General features: G+C 35.5%; 3 protein-coding genes across 3 annotated transcripts; 2 read left to right on the top strand and 1 right to left on the bottom strand.

Annotated features, from left to right (window-relative positions):
* Positions 1-2,583: 2,583 nt before the first annotated feature.
* On the top strand, positions 2,584-8,613 carry C01F1.6 (Ankyrin repeat domain-containing protein). Its single transcript, NM_062352.9, has 5 exons — positions 2,584-2,940; positions 3,895-4,223; positions 5,288-5,596; positions 6,769-7,051; positions 8,072-8,613. The coding sequence occupies exons 1-5, from the start codon at positions 2,625-2,627 to the stop codon at positions 8,203-8,205; spliced, it is 1,371 nt and encodes a 456-aa protein (NP_494753.3). The 5' UTR covers positions 2,584-2,624; the 3' UTR covers positions 8,206-8,613.
* A 336-nt stretch (positions 8,614-8,949) lies between these two features.
* C01F1.5 (Peptidase M12A domain-containing protein) lies at positions 8,950-11,371 on the top strand. The gene is made up of 3 exons (NM_062351.3): positions 8,950-9,062; positions 9,790-10,238; positions 10,625-11,371. The coding sequence occupies exons 1-3, from the start codon at positions 8,967-8,969 to the stop codon at positions 11,004-11,006; spliced, it is 927 nt and encodes a 308-aa protein (NP_494752.1). The 5' UTR covers positions 8,950-8,966; the 3' UTR covers positions 11,007-11,371.
* Positions 11,372-11,526: 155 nt separating this feature from the next.
* Positions 11,527-14,593, bottom strand: npr-42 (G-protein coupled receptors family 1 profile domain-containing protein). The gene is made up of 5 exons (NM_062350.2): positions 14,312-14,593; positions 13,152-13,354; positions 12,512-12,641; positions 12,066-12,319; positions 11,527-11,813 (listed from the first exon to the last, which is right to left on the bottom strand). Exons 1-5 carry the CDS (start codon positions 14,579-14,581, stop codon positions 11,669-11,671), a joined length of 1,002 nt encoding a protein of 333 aa, NP_494751.1. The 5' UTR covers positions 14,582-14,593; the 3' UTR covers positions 11,527-11,668.
* Between the last annotated feature and the right edge of the window lie 2,653 nt (positions 14,594-17,246).

The raw sequence follows: 17,246 nt of genomic DNA, 5'->3' as shown, positions 1-17,246 counted from the left end.
TGAAAATGGCCAAAAAAAGGGGAAATTATCGTTGATTCGATTTATTGTTGTGTGCTTACATATTTGATCATTCAAAAAATGAACACATACAAATATTTGGCTTCCCTCTCCTTCCTTCCAACACAATATATTCAATGAACGCACCTCTCTTGGTATTATAATTTTGAATAATTGATGGGTTTCCTCGTCGTCGCTTCTATGACTTTTATGTCATTCGAAAGTCTTCTTCTCTGGGCATATTCAATAGAAAACTAGGCTAGGCAAAGTTTTACGAGGAGAGAAGACCTTTTAAGGCTGGAGGTGATTTCAGTTGTTAGCTCTTCGAAAAAATGTTTGCGTTTTGAGTTAAAATGACTCCGAAAATTATCGGAAAATGTAGTTGAAACCTTATATTCTACTTAATTTCTGAAGAAAAAATGTCGAAAATTCCGCTCTCAAGGATTTGCCGGAAATTTTCAATTCCGACAATTCGCTGGTTTGTCGATTTGCCGGAAATTGTAAATTTCGGCAATTCGCCAATTTGCCGAAAATTGTTAATTCCGGCAATTTGCCGGTTTGCCGATTTTCCAGAAATTGTCAATTCCGGCAATTTGCCGGTTTGCAAATTTGCCGGAAATTGTGAATTCCGGCAATTTGCCGGAAATTGTTAACTCCGGCAACTTGCCGATTTGCTGATTTTCCGGAAATTTTCATTTTCGGCATATTGCCAATTTGCCGATTTGCCGGAACTTTTAAATTCCGGTATTTTGTCGGTTTGCTGATTTGTCGGAAATTTTCATTTTAGGCATATTGTCTATTTGCCGGAAATTTTCATTTTCGGCAAGGTGCCGGTTTGCCGATTTGCTTGAAATTGTGAATTCCGGCAATTTTCCGATTTGCCGGAAATTGTTAATTCCGACAATTTGCCGGTTTGCCGATTTTTTTTGCAAAATTTGGGTAAACATCTACAGAAAAAGCTTAACTAACTATAAGTAAAAAATTGATGTGTAAACCAGAAATTGCGCAAAAAATTTAAAATAGAAAGTATATTTTATACATTTTATACACTTCCCAATTCCCAAAAACATGGCAGTTTTTGTAAAAAGTCAAATTTATGAGTAGCATAGCTTAGCCTAGAAAATTCTCTTCCTTTACCTCCGTTCCATGACATTTTCTACTCGAGTTCCACCTTGAAATGCATCGACTTTTTGCAATTTACTTTTTTCTTTTTAGTTTTTTTGGCCATCTCATATCCCTTCTAGGCGCGGTGATGCGCATGTATCTCTTTCACACTTTTTCACTCGTTTTGATCTGATTTCCTCTATGTGAAGGTTATATCATAGAAATTGATACGGGAAATTGTGTTGGCAGAGTGCCAAATTTTTTTGTACCTAGTTTTATGGTGAGGTGGTAATAGTAAAATCTAGAGAATTGAAATTGTGATTTTCTAAAAAAAAAAGTCTTCGCCAGGGGTGGGTGGCAAACGTTTTTTTCGGCAAATCGTAAAATTGCCGGAATCAGAATTTCCGGCAAACCGGCAAATTACCAGAATTGGGAATTTCCTTTAAACCGCCAAACAGACAATATGCCAAATTGCCGAAATTTTTCGTCAAAGCCTCTTTGTTTTTTTTTTGGAAATTTCAGAGTTTTAATTTTAATCGGCAAAATTGTACGCATCCTCTGAATGTTCCTACACCATTTTGAATCGGCAATTCGCCGAAAATGACAATTTCCGGTAAATCGGCAAACCGGCAATTTTTCGAATTTGCCGACAAAAAAATTGCCGCCCACTCTGATTCACATAAAAATTAAAAGTTGCGCTAAACTTCATCCATTTTGATCAGAAAAAAACACCAAATTTTTTGAAATTTTCAGAAAAACCCGCAGATTTCCAGATAATTTGATAGGTAATCCAATTTTTCTACACCCATCTGACACATTGTGCCATTTAAATCAAATTAATCATATATATTCCTAATCCTGTTATCAGTTGTTCTTTTTTGTTATCAGAAGTTTTCATCAAGAAAAGACAAATGAGTCTTGACATTCACACCTTTTTTGTTGTCTGCGTCTCCACTTAATCCGTTTATTTTTTTTCTTGTTAGAATGTCATTATTCACTGGGTAGTTATTGAAAATGTGACTTTTTTCTTGTTCAAAGCTTGAAGCTAAGATTGAAAATGTTTGTTTTAACATTATGAAATTCGTTTTATTCGATAGTTCGTCAATTACCAAATGAACATTTATTTGCCGATTTTGCCGGAATATTTGCCGAAAATTATTGGCCACTCCTGATTTAAACGTCTTATACAAATACGAAATACGCAATCTAATAATACCAAAATAGTTCTAGAAAGCCTTTTTATTTATACAAATCGAATATTTTTTGCTCCTTTCTTCATCTGAACTCTACTGTATTGGAATGAATATTCTATAATATCCGATTTTTGTCAGGACCAAAGGTGTCAGTGTCCCGTAAAAATTACAAGAGAATATATTGCTCAATTCGTTAAAAAAATCAATTGATATTTCTCTATTCGTCTTGCGAATTCTCTTGTATCAAATTCATATTCTAAAGTATTTTCTTTAATATTTAATATTTCTCAGGACCTCTTCTCCATCTGGTCCTCTACCACATCCGTCATGATGTCATCGAAATTTCGAACAGAAGACGCGTGGATAATAGGCCAACGAATGGCAGCACGTCTCGACCATGAAGCCTATCCCCTACATAAAGCCGCATTCTTTAACGATACACATTCGATAGTGCAATTGCTGAGAGCCGGTCGAAGTCTATCGGAAAAGGATACACACGGAAATACGGCATTACATATTGCGACGATGTTGGGACATCGAGAGGCTATAGCCATTTTATTGGCCAATAATGCGCCTGTCAGAATTAAGAATATTGATGGATGGAATCCGTTGATGGAGTCTGTTAGCTATGGGGATCGGCAGATTAGTAAGTTTTTTGAAATTTTGAAAATTTTGGAACAAAAAATTTTTTGGCATTTTTTCCAAGTTATAAAGTTGCCTAAAGTAGTAAAAAATGTAGGATTTTATTTTTAGAATTTTTTTTTAATTTAGTAATATCGAAAAAAAAGATATATAATTTCAATCATTGATTATTTCAAAAATCAGTATAAAAATCTTTGAAATTTTTTAAAAAGTGTATTCAAAAGTTTTAAGTAGTATTCATAAAACATTGATTTTTTTGTCAAAAAAAATTTAAATTTTTTAATAGTTAATTTCAAAAAATGTATAACGAAAAATGAATATTTCGGAAAAGGACGAATTTCATTTTTTTTTCCAAAAATATGGTTTTTTCAAAATTTAACGAATATTTTTTATCAGAAATTTTGAAAAATTACGATTTTAGATTGCAATTTGTAATATATTTGAAATTTTTGATATCGAAAATATTTGGAAAAAAAATTACATTTTTGGAAAAAAATTCAGGAAACATTTAAAAAATTAAAATTCTATAACATTGTCATAATAAATTTTAAAAAAGAAAAAAAACGGAAAAATTTGAAAAATGAGAATTTCGCTTCAAAAACTCAGAATTTGTCTGAAATTCAGAAATCCACAAAAAGAAATACGAAAAAATTCACAAAAAATATATAAAACCCCACTTAAAAAGCGTGATTTTTCAATTCCCTCCAAAATGAGAATTGCGACCAATCAGCGATTCGCTCCGCCCACTTTTGAACCAATCAGAACCAGTGGGCGGAGTTCGAAGACGCTGATCGGTGGGGAAATTAGCCAAAATTGGAAGGAAAATCGACTTTTTAAATGATTTTTTTTCCGTTTTTGTGGTTTTTCTGAATTTCAGGCAAAATTTTGATTATTTTGAGGCGTAAAATTAATAAAAAATACCAAAATTTAATTTTCCCCAAATTCTTCATAATTACAGTAACCGAAATGCTGCGAAAGCTGAAAACGCAGACAAACGAAAAAATGTCACGTGGAAAACCGCATCTGATGAAAATGTTTCAAGATCTCGGCGATTTTTATATGGAATTCAAATGGGACTTTCAATCATGGATTCCACTATTATCAAGAATACTTCCATCAGATGTTTGTCTAATTTATAAAAAGGGAAATCTTTTGAGAATGGACACAACGCTCGCGGATTTTAGTGAAAGGAATTGGGAACGTGGAGATATCACTTTTTTGTTCAATGTGGATGCACCGCCTGGCGAGCAACTCGTTGTGATGGATAATAAGACTAAAGTTTTTCAGGTTAATACTCGCATTTTCATTTTTTTGAATTAAAAAAAATAATTTTTTTCAAGTGAAAAATAAAATAAAAAGCTTAGGAAATAACCATTTTCAAACCGAGAGAGTGAAAGAAAATGTATTTTTTTTGATCTTTAAATTTTTTCCAAAATTTTTCTATCGGCCCAATCTAAGCCCCTGATACCGAATATCGCAGTGAAAAAATTCAAAAAATTACCCTGATTTTATATTAATTTTTAAAATTCGAAAATCCATTGGTTACCTAGTGTTAAATTCAAACGACACATTTATTTTGCATGAAAACCGTGCCGCAGGTGTGGATTTACGAGATGAATATTTTTCATCTATTCTAGATAATTTAATTTTCATACCAATTTTTCCGATTTTTCTTATTTTTCGTTGTTTTACTGTAAAACTTTTACATTGAAATTCTTGTGAAATTCTATAATTTATTAATGAAAGCAAAAAAAAGTGCATGAAATATTTTATTTTCAGTAAAGAAAATATTTCATGTAATTTTATTTGTTTTCATCAATAAAAAGTCAAAAATTAAAGAATATCACAAGAAAAATTACAATGTAAAAGTTTTGCAGTAAAACAACGAAAAAACGAGAAAAATCGGAAAAATTGGTATGAAAATTAAATTATCTAGAATAGATGAAAAATATTCATCTCGTAAATCCACACCTGCGGCACGGTTTTCATGCAAAATAAATGTGTCGTTTGAATTTAACACTAGGTAACCAATGGATTTTCGAATTTTAAAAATTAATATAAAATCAGGGTAATTTTTTGAATTTTTTCACTGCGATATTCGGTATCAGGAGCATTTTTAGAGATTTTAGAACATTTATTTCAAATTTTTTTACTATGATATTTGGTCATTGTGGTACCATAGGCGTGGCGCTACTACATTTTTAAATTAAAATAAATCAAGTTTTTAGTTATTTCTCCATTAAATGTGATATGGAATTTCAATCTCTCTCGGCTTGAAATAATTTCTCAGAAAATTTGAATTTCCCGCCAAAAAAAAAATTATAAGGTGAAAAATGAGTATGTTTTTTCAGCGTGGACGACGGGAAGAATCCGAAGCTGAAATTGATGAAGAAGTGGATGTACTAATGTCAACAGATATCGTAAATGCACACATGTCAACGAAAACCGTCGGTTTCAAACAAGCCTACTCGGGATGGGTATTCAAACATGCAAGAGAAGAACAAATGGGCGATTTTCCTGTCAATTTTTATAGTGTTGAAGGGTTGAAATTAACGACGCGGAAACGTAGGGAACACTTGACAAGTGATGATGTTAAGAAGAATAAATCAATTTTGCACAGTTTGACCAGTGGACATACGGTTAATGATGATGAGTTTTCGGTGGGTTATTATTTTTTTTTGAAAAAAATGCTGAAGTTTGAAAAAAAAAACCCCCCGAAATTTCGCCAAAAGAGCTTATAAAACATTTTCGAATTCAGAAAAAACACAAAATAAAAACCAAAAAAATCGTGATTTTTCAATTTTTTCTGTTGAATTCCCTTCAAAACTCGCCGACCAATCAGCGATTTGCTCCGCCCACTTTCCAAGCAATCAGGTGGAGTGGGCGGAGCTCGAGAACGCTGATTGGCTGGTTTTTTTTTTTTTTTTTTTTTTTTTTTTAATAAGTAATGAACAAAACATTCTAAATTTTAATCCAGAATAGTCTCAAATTCAGAAAATCCACAAAAAAACGAAAAAAATCGTGATTTTTCACTTTTTTTGCTAAGTTCCCTCCAAAATTCCCAGACCAATCAGCGATTCGCTCCGCCCACTTTCCAACCAATCAGATGCAGTGGGCGGAGTTCTAAGACGCTGATTGGTCGGTTTTTTTTCTGAATTTTAGATTTTTTTTGGAGTTATTCGAAGCAAAATCCTTTTTTTAAATTTTTTTAATAAAACATTTTATTTGGAAAATTACTGAAATTTAAAGTATGCTGAAAGATCATATTTTTAATCAGAAAATAAAAACGAGAAATCGTGAAAAATTCAACTTTTAAAATGAGAGCCTTCCCCGACCAATCATCGATTCGCTCCGCCCACTTTCCAACCAATTAGATGGATTGGGCGGAGTTCGAAAACGCTGATTGGTCGGTTTTTTTAAATTAAAAATTAGAAATTAACGAAAAAATTAAATTTTCATTCAAAATAGTCTCATATTCAGAAAATCACAAAATAAAAACGAAAAGAATCGTGATTTAAAAAAAAAATTTTTTGCCTTTTTTTGAAGACGCTGATTGGTAGCTCTTTTTTGGAGGGATTTTAAATTTTTTTTTGATTTTCTTTTGTGGTTTTTTTTCTCTGAATTTCTGAATGAAAATTTTTCGATTATCCGGAAAATCTTTTTTAAAAAGTTTAAAAACTTCCAAAATGTTAAGCTAGTTTACGAGAAAAAAAAACGAAAATTTTCGATTTTTCGATACTAGCTTTTTTAAAAATCAGTATGAAAAATGTAACAATCGCAAAAAAATTGAATATTTATCTAAACTTTAATACTGAAATCGTCGTTTTTGCAGAGCCTCCAACACCGAAAATCGCTACCCCCACCGGGACGTCTTCCAACAACATGGGAAGAATATTCTGGAGCTGCTCCAGGAGCCCCACCACAAATGGGTCGACCACAAATTGTGAAGACGAATGAAAAACAGTTTAAGGCTCTTGTTGGGATGAGTGAAGAATTCCCGTTATCAGTTGATGTACTCGTTGATTTATTGGAAGTTGTTGCTCCGTTCAAACATTTGGATAAGCTGAGAAGATTCTGCTCGGCGAGATTACCGCCCGGATTCCCTGTTTGTGTTGGTGAGTTTTGAGAGTTGGGTTACTGTAGCTGACCCAATTCGTGTACTCCCCGAGAGAAAAGCGGCAGTTTTTTGTTTGCCAAAAATTATTGATTTTGGTGCCAAACTTTCAATTTTTTGTTTAAAAATACCGAAAATTTTAAATTTTAAGTTGAAAAAAAAATTCAACTGGAAAATTGAAAAATCAACAATTTTTCGATAATTTTTTATTTTATTTATTTTGCAGTTTTTCAGCAGTGAAAATATTTTTCACCAAAATTTTTTTCAAATAAATTAAAAATTGAACATATAATCAAAGAACTATAAAATTCTGCGCAAAATGTATAATTTTTCAGGAATTTTTTTCAACAAAAAGTATCAAAATCGGCATATCTCTATAGAAAATCTTAAATTTGTTCAATAAGAAAATTTTGAATTAAAAAAATCTTGAATTGTTAGTTTTACAAAATCAGAAATTTTTATTTTAAAAAAATCTTGATTTTTTATTAAATGTTTTTATAAAAAGCTTTAGTTTTTGAATAAAAAATATTGAAATTTTTATTCAAGAAACTTGAATTTCAATTTTAAAAAATCTTAAATTTTTGAATAAAATCCTGATTTTCCATAAAAATCGAAAATTTTTGGTTTTTTTGATTTTTTGATTTTTCACTGAACATTCAGAAAAAAATTAAAAATGCATTCAAAAACTGTAAAACTAAAAATGCCGGTTTTCAAGATTTTTTTTATTTTTTAAAACTCAATAAACTAGTCGAAAAATGATAATGTTCCAATTTTAAAACTATCAAAATCAACATAATTGTTGTGAATCTACATTTTTCCGATAAAAAAAAAATTTATATTTTTGAAACTTTTCAATTTACCCAGTTTCTCTGAAAACACTAAAAAATATTAATCTTAAATTTTTCGGCAGTCGAAAGTTTTGGCAATCTGCCAGTTTTCAATAATTTCAAAAACTTTGGAAATCAAAAATTATGAAAAAAAAACCATTTTATAAAATAAAAAATATTGAAAAACATTTCAGAAATCCCACTTCTCGCCACAATCGCCGCTAAAGTCACATTCCAAAAGTTCCAGTTCACAAATGACATTCAGGACAAAATGTTCACGATCCCGACGTCGTATCGTGAGGATCCGACGCGATTCCCCGATCTGTAATTACTACTATACTATCTAAATATATACATGCATTTATTTATTCTGTGCTATATAATCGTATTTATCACCATTCTAAACTTTGTTTCTTTTCCCTTTTTCTCCCCTCGAGACCCTTTTTAACAACTTTTTTCAATGTAAAACTACGGGTCGCTTAATCGTATTTCCTGACCAAATCCTTCTCTCTCTCTCAGTTCAACTGAAACTTTTAAAATTATGTTTTTGCGTATTTTCTCTGTCTCTCTCTATGTATTGTATTTACCTCCCCCCCCCCCCCCCCCGATCTACCCGAATCCAATTTATTGCCCCCCAGCCAAATTGTGTGCTGCTGCTGCTATTACATTATTCCACACTATATATAAATTAAAAGCGGATCATCATCACGCTGAAAAGCCGAACAACATTATATTATTAGGTTGTTTTTTAATTGAAACATTTTATAGGTGTGGTGGTGGTGGTGAAGTGTATAGAGAAACACTTGAAGCAGGAGAGGCATAATAATTGATTTCCCGCCTTTCTTTTTTTTTTCGCCAAACTTCATCCATACATATACATTTATAAAACAACGACCAAAACAGATTTGGGAAGAGAAAAACGAGAAGACCGCCCATCTCTCGGGAAGAAGAAGAAGAAGCTTCATTCCAACCAAACCAGGCAACTACCAGCCACCACTTTTCGATTTCATTTGACCTCATTAGCCTTCATCCCCATCAAATCTTTTGTCTATTTTCTCTATTATCAGTTGATATATCGAAAGAGAAGGCATGCGGATACTGATACTTGTCAGCTTTTCCATTGTTTTTGGTCTCGCCACGTCGACGGCTGTTGGTGTCAAGAAGAGCAACTGTAAGAGAGCAAAGGTACGGTGGGGGATTTTGTAGGCGTCCTGGCGTAGGCGTAGGTACATGACAGGCATAGGCAAATCTGTAGGCACAAGGAAGGCATAGGTCTCCGGGTAGGCAAAGGGTAGGCGTTGATTTTCAAGTAGGCAAACGTAAGGTGTAGGTAAACCCGTAGGCATAAACCAGGCGTAGTAAATCACCGTGTAGGCACTAGGCATCCGTAGGTCGCCGTAAATGCATGGTAGGCGTAGATCAGGAATGCGAAAGTTGTAGGTGACAGTGTAGGCGTAAAACTTGCGTATGTCAGGTGCACATCAGGTTTAGACTAGGAACAAAGTAGGCGTAGGTCACGGTCTAGGCACAAGTCAAGCGTAAGCCAGGCAGACGATAGGTGTAGGTAATAGTGTAGGCACAAGATACGCATAGACTACCGTGAAGGCACTAGGCTGGCGTAGGTGACAGTGTAGGCACTAGGTAGGCGTATATCAGGCACAAGGTAAGCGTAGGTAATAGGTGTAGGCACGTTGCAGGCGTAGTAGGCCCCAGTTTATGCTCAAAGTACGCATAGACGGTTTAGACCAGGCACAAGGTAGGCGTAGGCCACCGTGTAGGCACAGGAAGGATATGTTTTTTTTTTCAATGTTAAAATCTTCATTTTAACAACAAAAAAAAAACTAAAATTTCAAGTAATTTTTTGAAAACTAAAAATTTGAGTTTTTCGATTTTCCTGATACCTATTTTGCAGGCGTTCGCTGTCGGAACGAAAAGTGCGAATGGAATCGACGCAGTAGATTTCGAAGATCGAACTCTCCGAAAACCGGTTCAAAAAGTGTATTTCTGGCCGAGCCTAACCGATTTCGAGAAGAATGTTCTCCGAGACGCATTCGCTCAAATCGGGCGACGTACCTGCGTGAAATTCGAAGAACAAGCCTACAAACCATGGTATCATGCCGATCGATGGGATGCAAATTCCCCACATGTTTTGATTCGAAAATCAGGGAAATTTGCTGCATATTCGGATGCAGTTGTTGAGGGATTAGTGGATAGAACGATTCTTTATGTTGCACAATCCTCATTTGTTACTAGTAATTTTAATAATTCGAGGGGTTTGGTTATGGATCAGTTGGTCAGATTTATGGGATTGCAGAGGGAGTTGTATCGACCTGATGCGGTGTCTTATGTTCAGGCTATCGGGTGAGACATTTTTTGAGAAATTTCGAAAAAAAAGTATTACATTTTTAATTGATTTTTCAAAGAAAAAATTGGAGAAAAACGGCAGTTTTTGCTACGTGGCCTAGAAAAAAAAAGAAGAAAACTCGGCCACCGATTTTCGGAAATTTACAAAAAAGGCGGCTGGCTTTCAGAATTTGTCTATTTTTTTTTCCTTATAAATAGCTCGATAGAACTGGAAAAAAGTCGGCCACAAACAACAAACCGGTGGCCGATTTTTTCTCGCTCGCGGCCACGTGGTGGTTGCTGTTATTATGTGATTAAATTTTTAAATTTTCCGTGAATATCCACAAAAATTAAAATTAACTGATTTTCAAAAAACTAAGCCAAAAAACCCCACAAAATTCCAGAGGCGGAATTCCAAACCTCGGAACTCCGGACTACAACCCAATCCAACTAACCTGGCCATTCGACCCGGAGAGCATTACAGTACCCCTTTGGGCTCGTGAAAAGTTCCGGCTCACTCCCTACTGCCCAGCAAGAAACGACGCAGATATCGGAGCCGGTCAACGTGTCGGGCTGCTTACCAAATGGGATACTGTAAAGCTGAATAGTATGTATTGTCCCGAGAAGATCGTAGACGCCGATCCATCACGTGGACCATGTGTTGTTCCGAGAGCTAAGGATTTGGATAGTTTCAAGAAGAGGCTTTGGGCTTATAAGAGGCTTCTAGCAAAGAATACAAAGAAGGCGAGAAAAGCGAAAGTGGTGAAGAAGCACAAGACGGTGTAATATGGTGATAATGATGATCTCCTTGGCATAATGTGTGTAAATATTGAATTTTGAGAAATTTGTTAATTAATCGGGGTTTAAATTGTGTTTAGTTTGAGCTTCCGACATCTTCCGGGCTCCGCCACTTGCTATACTTTTGAAGCGGCCCGCGGAACCCAGATGATGTCGGGTGCTTGAGTTCTCTCTAGCTGCATCTCGTGGGAGAGAAATGACGTCATACATAATTCTTAGGCCACCAATGACGGCACACATCCTCCACCAGTTTTCTTGAACTCCGACTAGACACAAATCAACCCAAATTTTAATATTATATGTACGTTTAATTGCTTTCAATCTTTCTTCATAATAATAAAACCTTTATAACTATTGAGTTTGACAAATCGGAAAAATGAGTTTTGCGGCCAACCTCATCCGGGTTCCGCCGCAAGCTATACTTTTTTCGGCGGTTCGTGAAAGAGAACTCTACCTTGACAGAAATAAACTCAAACTTTAATAATTTTTTCACAAAATATATTTCTTAAAATCTTTATTATTAAAAAACCAGAATTTCAAGTGTGCTCCCAAAAATAACAATAAATTATCACAAATATAGAGAGTTGGAGAGCAAATGGACAAGAAAAGGCAACAAATTGTACATATATATAAAAATCTGCTTATCACATTTAAAGCATCACAGAATGTGCATTTGGTTGTGAGCATCTCGTTTTCAGTGGCTCAAGCTCACTTTGTCTTCGAATAGTCGGATTCCGGCCGGGTAGGACGCGGTAGAGCAGCTTTTGGAACACGAATTGATTGATTTCAGGGATTCTGGAAGTATATAGAGTTTAAAGTTGTAACGCTTTCAAGAAGGTATCAAAGACCTGCCTGCCTAGTAGACACCTAGTAGGCACAAATGAAGGCACATCAATGCCTATAATAAGCGATAGGCAGAGGTGTAGGCAGATAGGTTGGTATGACGTAGTCAAGTAGTCATCTAGGCAGGCAGACTTTACATAGCGATACAGGCGTTGCGTAAGCGCAAAGGCATGCATACCTATCTGTCTACTCAAAAACTCTTACCTTGTCGCATAGATAATTGGATTACACAACGTCTTCGCCATAATACTGACCAGCACGGCGATCGACATGATAGTTATCGAGACACTGTGCTTATTATACAGGGGCATACTTTCTGCAGTCAAGATGTACAGGATACTTGCTGGCATCCACCCGATCAGGAAAGTTCCGAAGATCAGAACTGCAGTCACAACTGTACGCCGTCCACGGGCAGATGCTCCGAGGGTTTGGGAGTTGGAAGCGGTTTTGCTACGGACCTGGAAGTTGAAGTTAAAATATTGCCCAACTTTGACAAATCATATCTCGGTTGTCATTGATTTTATCAAAAAATTGCCAACTAACAAAACAATTTTCATTTGTTTCTCTATAGTTTTGTAATTTAAAACTTTTCTGTATCATTTAAATGAACAAAGATATGAGTTGTCAAAGTTGTTGAACATTGTACCTACCTCGGTAATTTTTTGTAACATTTTGATGTAGAAGATGGTGGTAAGAATGATGAGAAAGACAATGATAAGAGAGACAAGTGCGCGGAAATAGAAGTTCTCGTAAAATTTGATGCCCATGCATTTCTCGCTTCTGGAATAATGGAATATAATGGGTGGTTTTGTATGTATAATAGTAGTTAGATTTCATTTAATTTGCTGACTGACAATAGGAATACGTTTAACTTGTGATGTAGTTTTAAGGCTAATTAGGCTTAGGCTTAAGCTTAGGCTTAAGCTTAAATTTAAGCGTAGGCTTTGGCTGTGTCCTAGGCTAAGGCTTAAGCTTCGACTTGGGTTTAGGCTTAGGCTAAGGCTTAGGCTTAGGCTTAGGCGTAATCTTAGTCTTAGGCTTAGTCTTAGGCTCAGGCTTAGTCTTGGGCTTAGGCTTAGGCTTAGGATTAGGCTTAGGCTTAGGCTCAGGCTCAGGCTCAGGCTCAGGCTTAGGCTTATGCTTACGCTTAGGCTGAGGCATAAGCTTAGGCTCACAATTAGGCTTAGGCTTCGGCTTAGGCTTTGGCTTAGGCTAAGGCTTAGGCTCAAGATTGGGCTTTTGTTCCTAGAACAGCTATCAAAGGCTTTTCAAATCCGTTACAACACTTACTGATATCCCTGTCCCGAATTGCTGGCGAAATAGATCATAAGAGCCATTGGCGGTGTTGCCCACATAAAGAAGATCATAATGTAGATTGTTCGAATCGGGAGTACTTTATGATGGTCGAATGGTCGTTTAATGGTCATGTAATGGGTGAATGCCAGTGCGACGAGATGGAAAATTCCGGTAAGCAGACCTCCGGTTCGGAATGCCTGAAAGTTGGGGGTTTTGTGAAGTTTCATAAAATTAAATGTTTTCTAAAATTGATTTCTAGAAATTACGGCAAACTGGCAGGTTTATGACGTCACTTTCTTGTTCATGTTTACCGCAATTTTTTAAATCCAAAAAACTTCTAAACTTTAAACTTCAACTTCACAAAATAACAACCATTCATTAAACTTTGAACATTTCTAACATCATTTTTTGTTTCTCAATTCGATTTTCTTCTGAACCAATTCCTAATTTCATTATTTTTCCAAATAGAAGAGCACTCTCCATCTAACAGAATAATTTTATCCTCCGTACATCACGTCAACTCAATTCAAGTGTTGCATTTTGTGTGCATTGTTGCGTTTAATTTTATTTATTAGATGAACTAGTGTTGCTCAACCTATCAAGTTTCTTCACGGCTCGGCGAGTAGCAAGAGATCAAGAATTTCGAAAAGTTCACGTAGTGATGCCTATTCCCTGCCTGCATGCCTACCGCCAATTTTTTGAATTTGGACATGACCTCCAGGATTTAGGGTTTGTAGACATTTTCTTTTTTGATGAGACCATTGCATTTTCAACCGGAAAATGAAAAAAAGGTGTTTTTTTTTCGGTAGTAGGTACCTCGGCATGCATGTAGGCACAAGGCAGGCGTAGTAGGGTTTCGGATAGAGCCCAAAATGCCTGCCTGCTTGCCTTCAAGGTCGTCTAGGCCTACCTTTTGCCTACATGCGTGCCTACTCCCTAAGTACACGTATTGAATTTTGAGCAAATTAATATAGATGATTACAAGATACTTGTGGAAACTTTTACCTGCGTACGCCGATCGAGTTCAGAAAATAGGCGACAGGCAGGCAAAAAATAGGTAGGGATACCTTTAGAAATATTTTAACAAGTTTTGAAAGTGGCCTAGCTTTTCTTTATTTCTAGGCTTTTTGAGCCACATTTCAAAAAAAACCAACCTCAAGAGTTAACGGAAAGCAATAACTGGAATGTGGAATATTCAGGACGACCGGCTTGTAACTATTCCAAAAAAGGGAAAATCCAATGACGATGCTTGTCCACGTGTCAGATAGCGCCAACGAGTAGGTCAATTCCAGTGAGGCTGATCGCATTTTACAGTACAACCGGGAGATGACAACCATGAAATTGAGAAATGCGGCGACACAACATAGTATGATAATTGATGGAATAAAAATTTCATACATGAAATATTTCACGTTTGAGTCCATTTTTTGAGGTCTGGAAATTTGGAAAAATTGATGGGGTTTTCTGGGGTTTTTTTGGAGATAGGTAAGAAAAATGGCAATGAGAATTTACAATATTTTCGAATAAAATATATGTGTAAAAATATAGCAAAATAAATAACTTGAAAAGAATTTCAGGCAGTGTAAATAAAAACACGGTTCAGTTTCAGCGTTTGTGTTGACTAAAACTTTTTTCATCGTTTTTTGAAATTAATTTTTCTAGAATTTTCAACGTCAACATGCCAATTCCTTCAAGCTTTAGGTGTACTCATAACGATCAGAGAACTGGAAAGGATGACTAAAATAGGAAGTTTGGTGAAACATAAATTTCCTATTGACGTTGATGATTGGAAATGTTGAATAGAGTACTAATAAATAAACTTAGAACTTTTCAAAATTACAGTAGATAGGATTTTTGGGTCTTTGAACTTTGTTAGAATCGAATAAATTAGATTGGTGGCCTAGAAGTTTTGAAAAATTCTTTTTAAAAAATGTTGCCGGAAATTTGGGATCTGTTTGCATTGATTTAAGTTTGCCTTAAGTAGGTTTGAAAATTAGGCAGGTAGGTAGGTAGACAGGTAGGTTGTTAGATAGGTAGGCAGGTAGCTAGGTAAGTAGGTAGGCAAGTAGGCGAGAAGTTCGGCACCCTAGGTTTCTCCCGGGAATTTCAACAATGCAACTTTGTGTGAAAAAAAATAGATACAATAGAAATTTGCAAATAAGTTAGATCCTAGAAAATAAAAAGTGTGGGAAGCAACTTCTTGGAAGCCTTTTATAGAAAATTTAATATTTGACCTAAATCCCGGACAAGCTTAAGTAAAGTGGCAACATTTCAGTAATCCCATGCGAACTACCCTCCCAGAACGGGGCTTGCAAACAATGATGAAACGGCTGCCGCAGAAGAGGAGCAAAAAGTCTAATTAGGGTGAAAAACGGATGAATGAGTTGAATGGGGGCGGAAAATGTGGGGAAAATGAAACAAAAAAGATGAAAAAAAAGTAACGGGGCGCGAAAAAAGTTCGTCTTTTTGTTTAACCCCGGGAATAATTAATTCCTCGAAGCACACACTGCATCAAGCAGTTCAGTTTTGTCACGTTTTTTTTGCTGAAAAAAAAATTAAAAAAATTTGGAAAATATAGATGAAAGGCTTGAAATGATGGAGGAGAAGCTTTTGGAGGAGCACGGGTCGAAAAAAAACAACAAAACAAAGCAATTAGTTTTGTAAAGCTGAACATTTCTATGGGTTTTTTTTTGAGGAGGAGGGGTGGATGGAGGAGACGAAAATTGAGGAAGTTTTTTTTTCTTGTTTTCTGTTTTTTGGTTTTTATTCGACTTCTAGAAAGTATAACGTCTAGAAATTCCATAAAAATTCCATTAAATTCCATAAAAATTCCCAAATTAATTCAAGTTTAGAGAGCTCGCCAAGTGTGCAAATGCGCTCTACCGAACACGGAGCCCAGAGATTTCAGAATTTGTTTGAATATTAAAAGTCATTTTAAAATTTTGAAAACTGAAAAAATCTGATGACCAAGATATTTGTGTTTTTTTGCAGATAGACTAGGTAGGCACACAAATATTTGACTACCTGAACCTCTGCCTAATTCCAAAATACTCTTGAACCAGTTTCCTTTGGTTCAGGCTTTGATAATTTAAAAATTAAATAAGAAAATTCGTAAACCTTGAGTTAACCCTAAAAAGAAGTTAGGTAGGTAGGTACATAGGTAGGTTGGTAGGCCGAAGCAGGCAGCCTAGTAGGTAGGCATAAGCCTGTGCCTGTTTTTAAGCCGAAAGACTGGAAAAAATTAAATCAGATTTTCAAAATTTTATACCAAATTTAACGTTTTATGCTCAATGTTCACGAGAGCGCAAAATTTCAAAATTTTATATTGAAACATTTTTCAGTGAAAATATTTCAAGTTGTGAAGAAAAAAAAGAAGCTCATTCTGAAAAGCACAGGATAATATTCCCCAAAACATTTTTTTCTACTTTTTCTCCATCTTTTCTTTTTCTCCGGGGTTAGGTTCGTTAGTGTACTGCTCCTAACTGATGGACTTTGGTTTAGGCGAAAAAGAGAGGGGAGAAGCGGAAAAGTAGGTCATTTGTGTGTTGTTTTTGCAGGTTTCAGTTAAGTGACTAACTAGTTGAGAGCTTCGAATCTATACAAACAATTTTTCACGAGGACAGGATGGATAGAGAAAGCTGCAAAAAATTGGACTTGAAAATTTCGCAAACACATTTGTGCTAGGCAGGCGTGCCTAGGCGCCTACTTTGTACCTGCCAGCCAAACTCAAGTCCGCCTACCTACGTGCCTACTTCAAGTATGTCAACCTACGTGCATGTTTGCCTTATGTCTGCCTGCATGTCTGTTGGAGTGACTATATAGTAGTGCTCGCCGACCAAGCTATTCAATGACTGCTCGCCGACTTTCATGGCAAGCCTACTTATGTGCCTGCCTACCTTACGCCTGCCTACCTGTCTGCCTACACAATGCCTGATAAGCCAGAAAACTAACTTTTGCCTTAAACAAATTGGCAGACTTTACGTCAACCTATGTAAAATTTATGAGCCAGTTATGGAATTGAATCAAAATTTTTATTTTTTATTTTTGGAGTTTTGCTATGTCTGGATATTGAAAACTTGCCGACTTTTG

The sequence above is a fragment of the Caenorhabditis elegans genome, chromosome II (assembly GCF_000002985.6).
Source record: "Caenorhabditis elegans chromosome II".
Taxonomy (NCBI): Eukaryota; Metazoa; Nematoda; class Chromadorea; order Rhabditida; family Rhabditidae; genus Caenorhabditis; species Caenorhabditis elegans.
The sequence above is the reverse complement of the archived record's forward strand: the minus strand, read 5'-3'. Positions and strand labels throughout refer to the sequence as shown.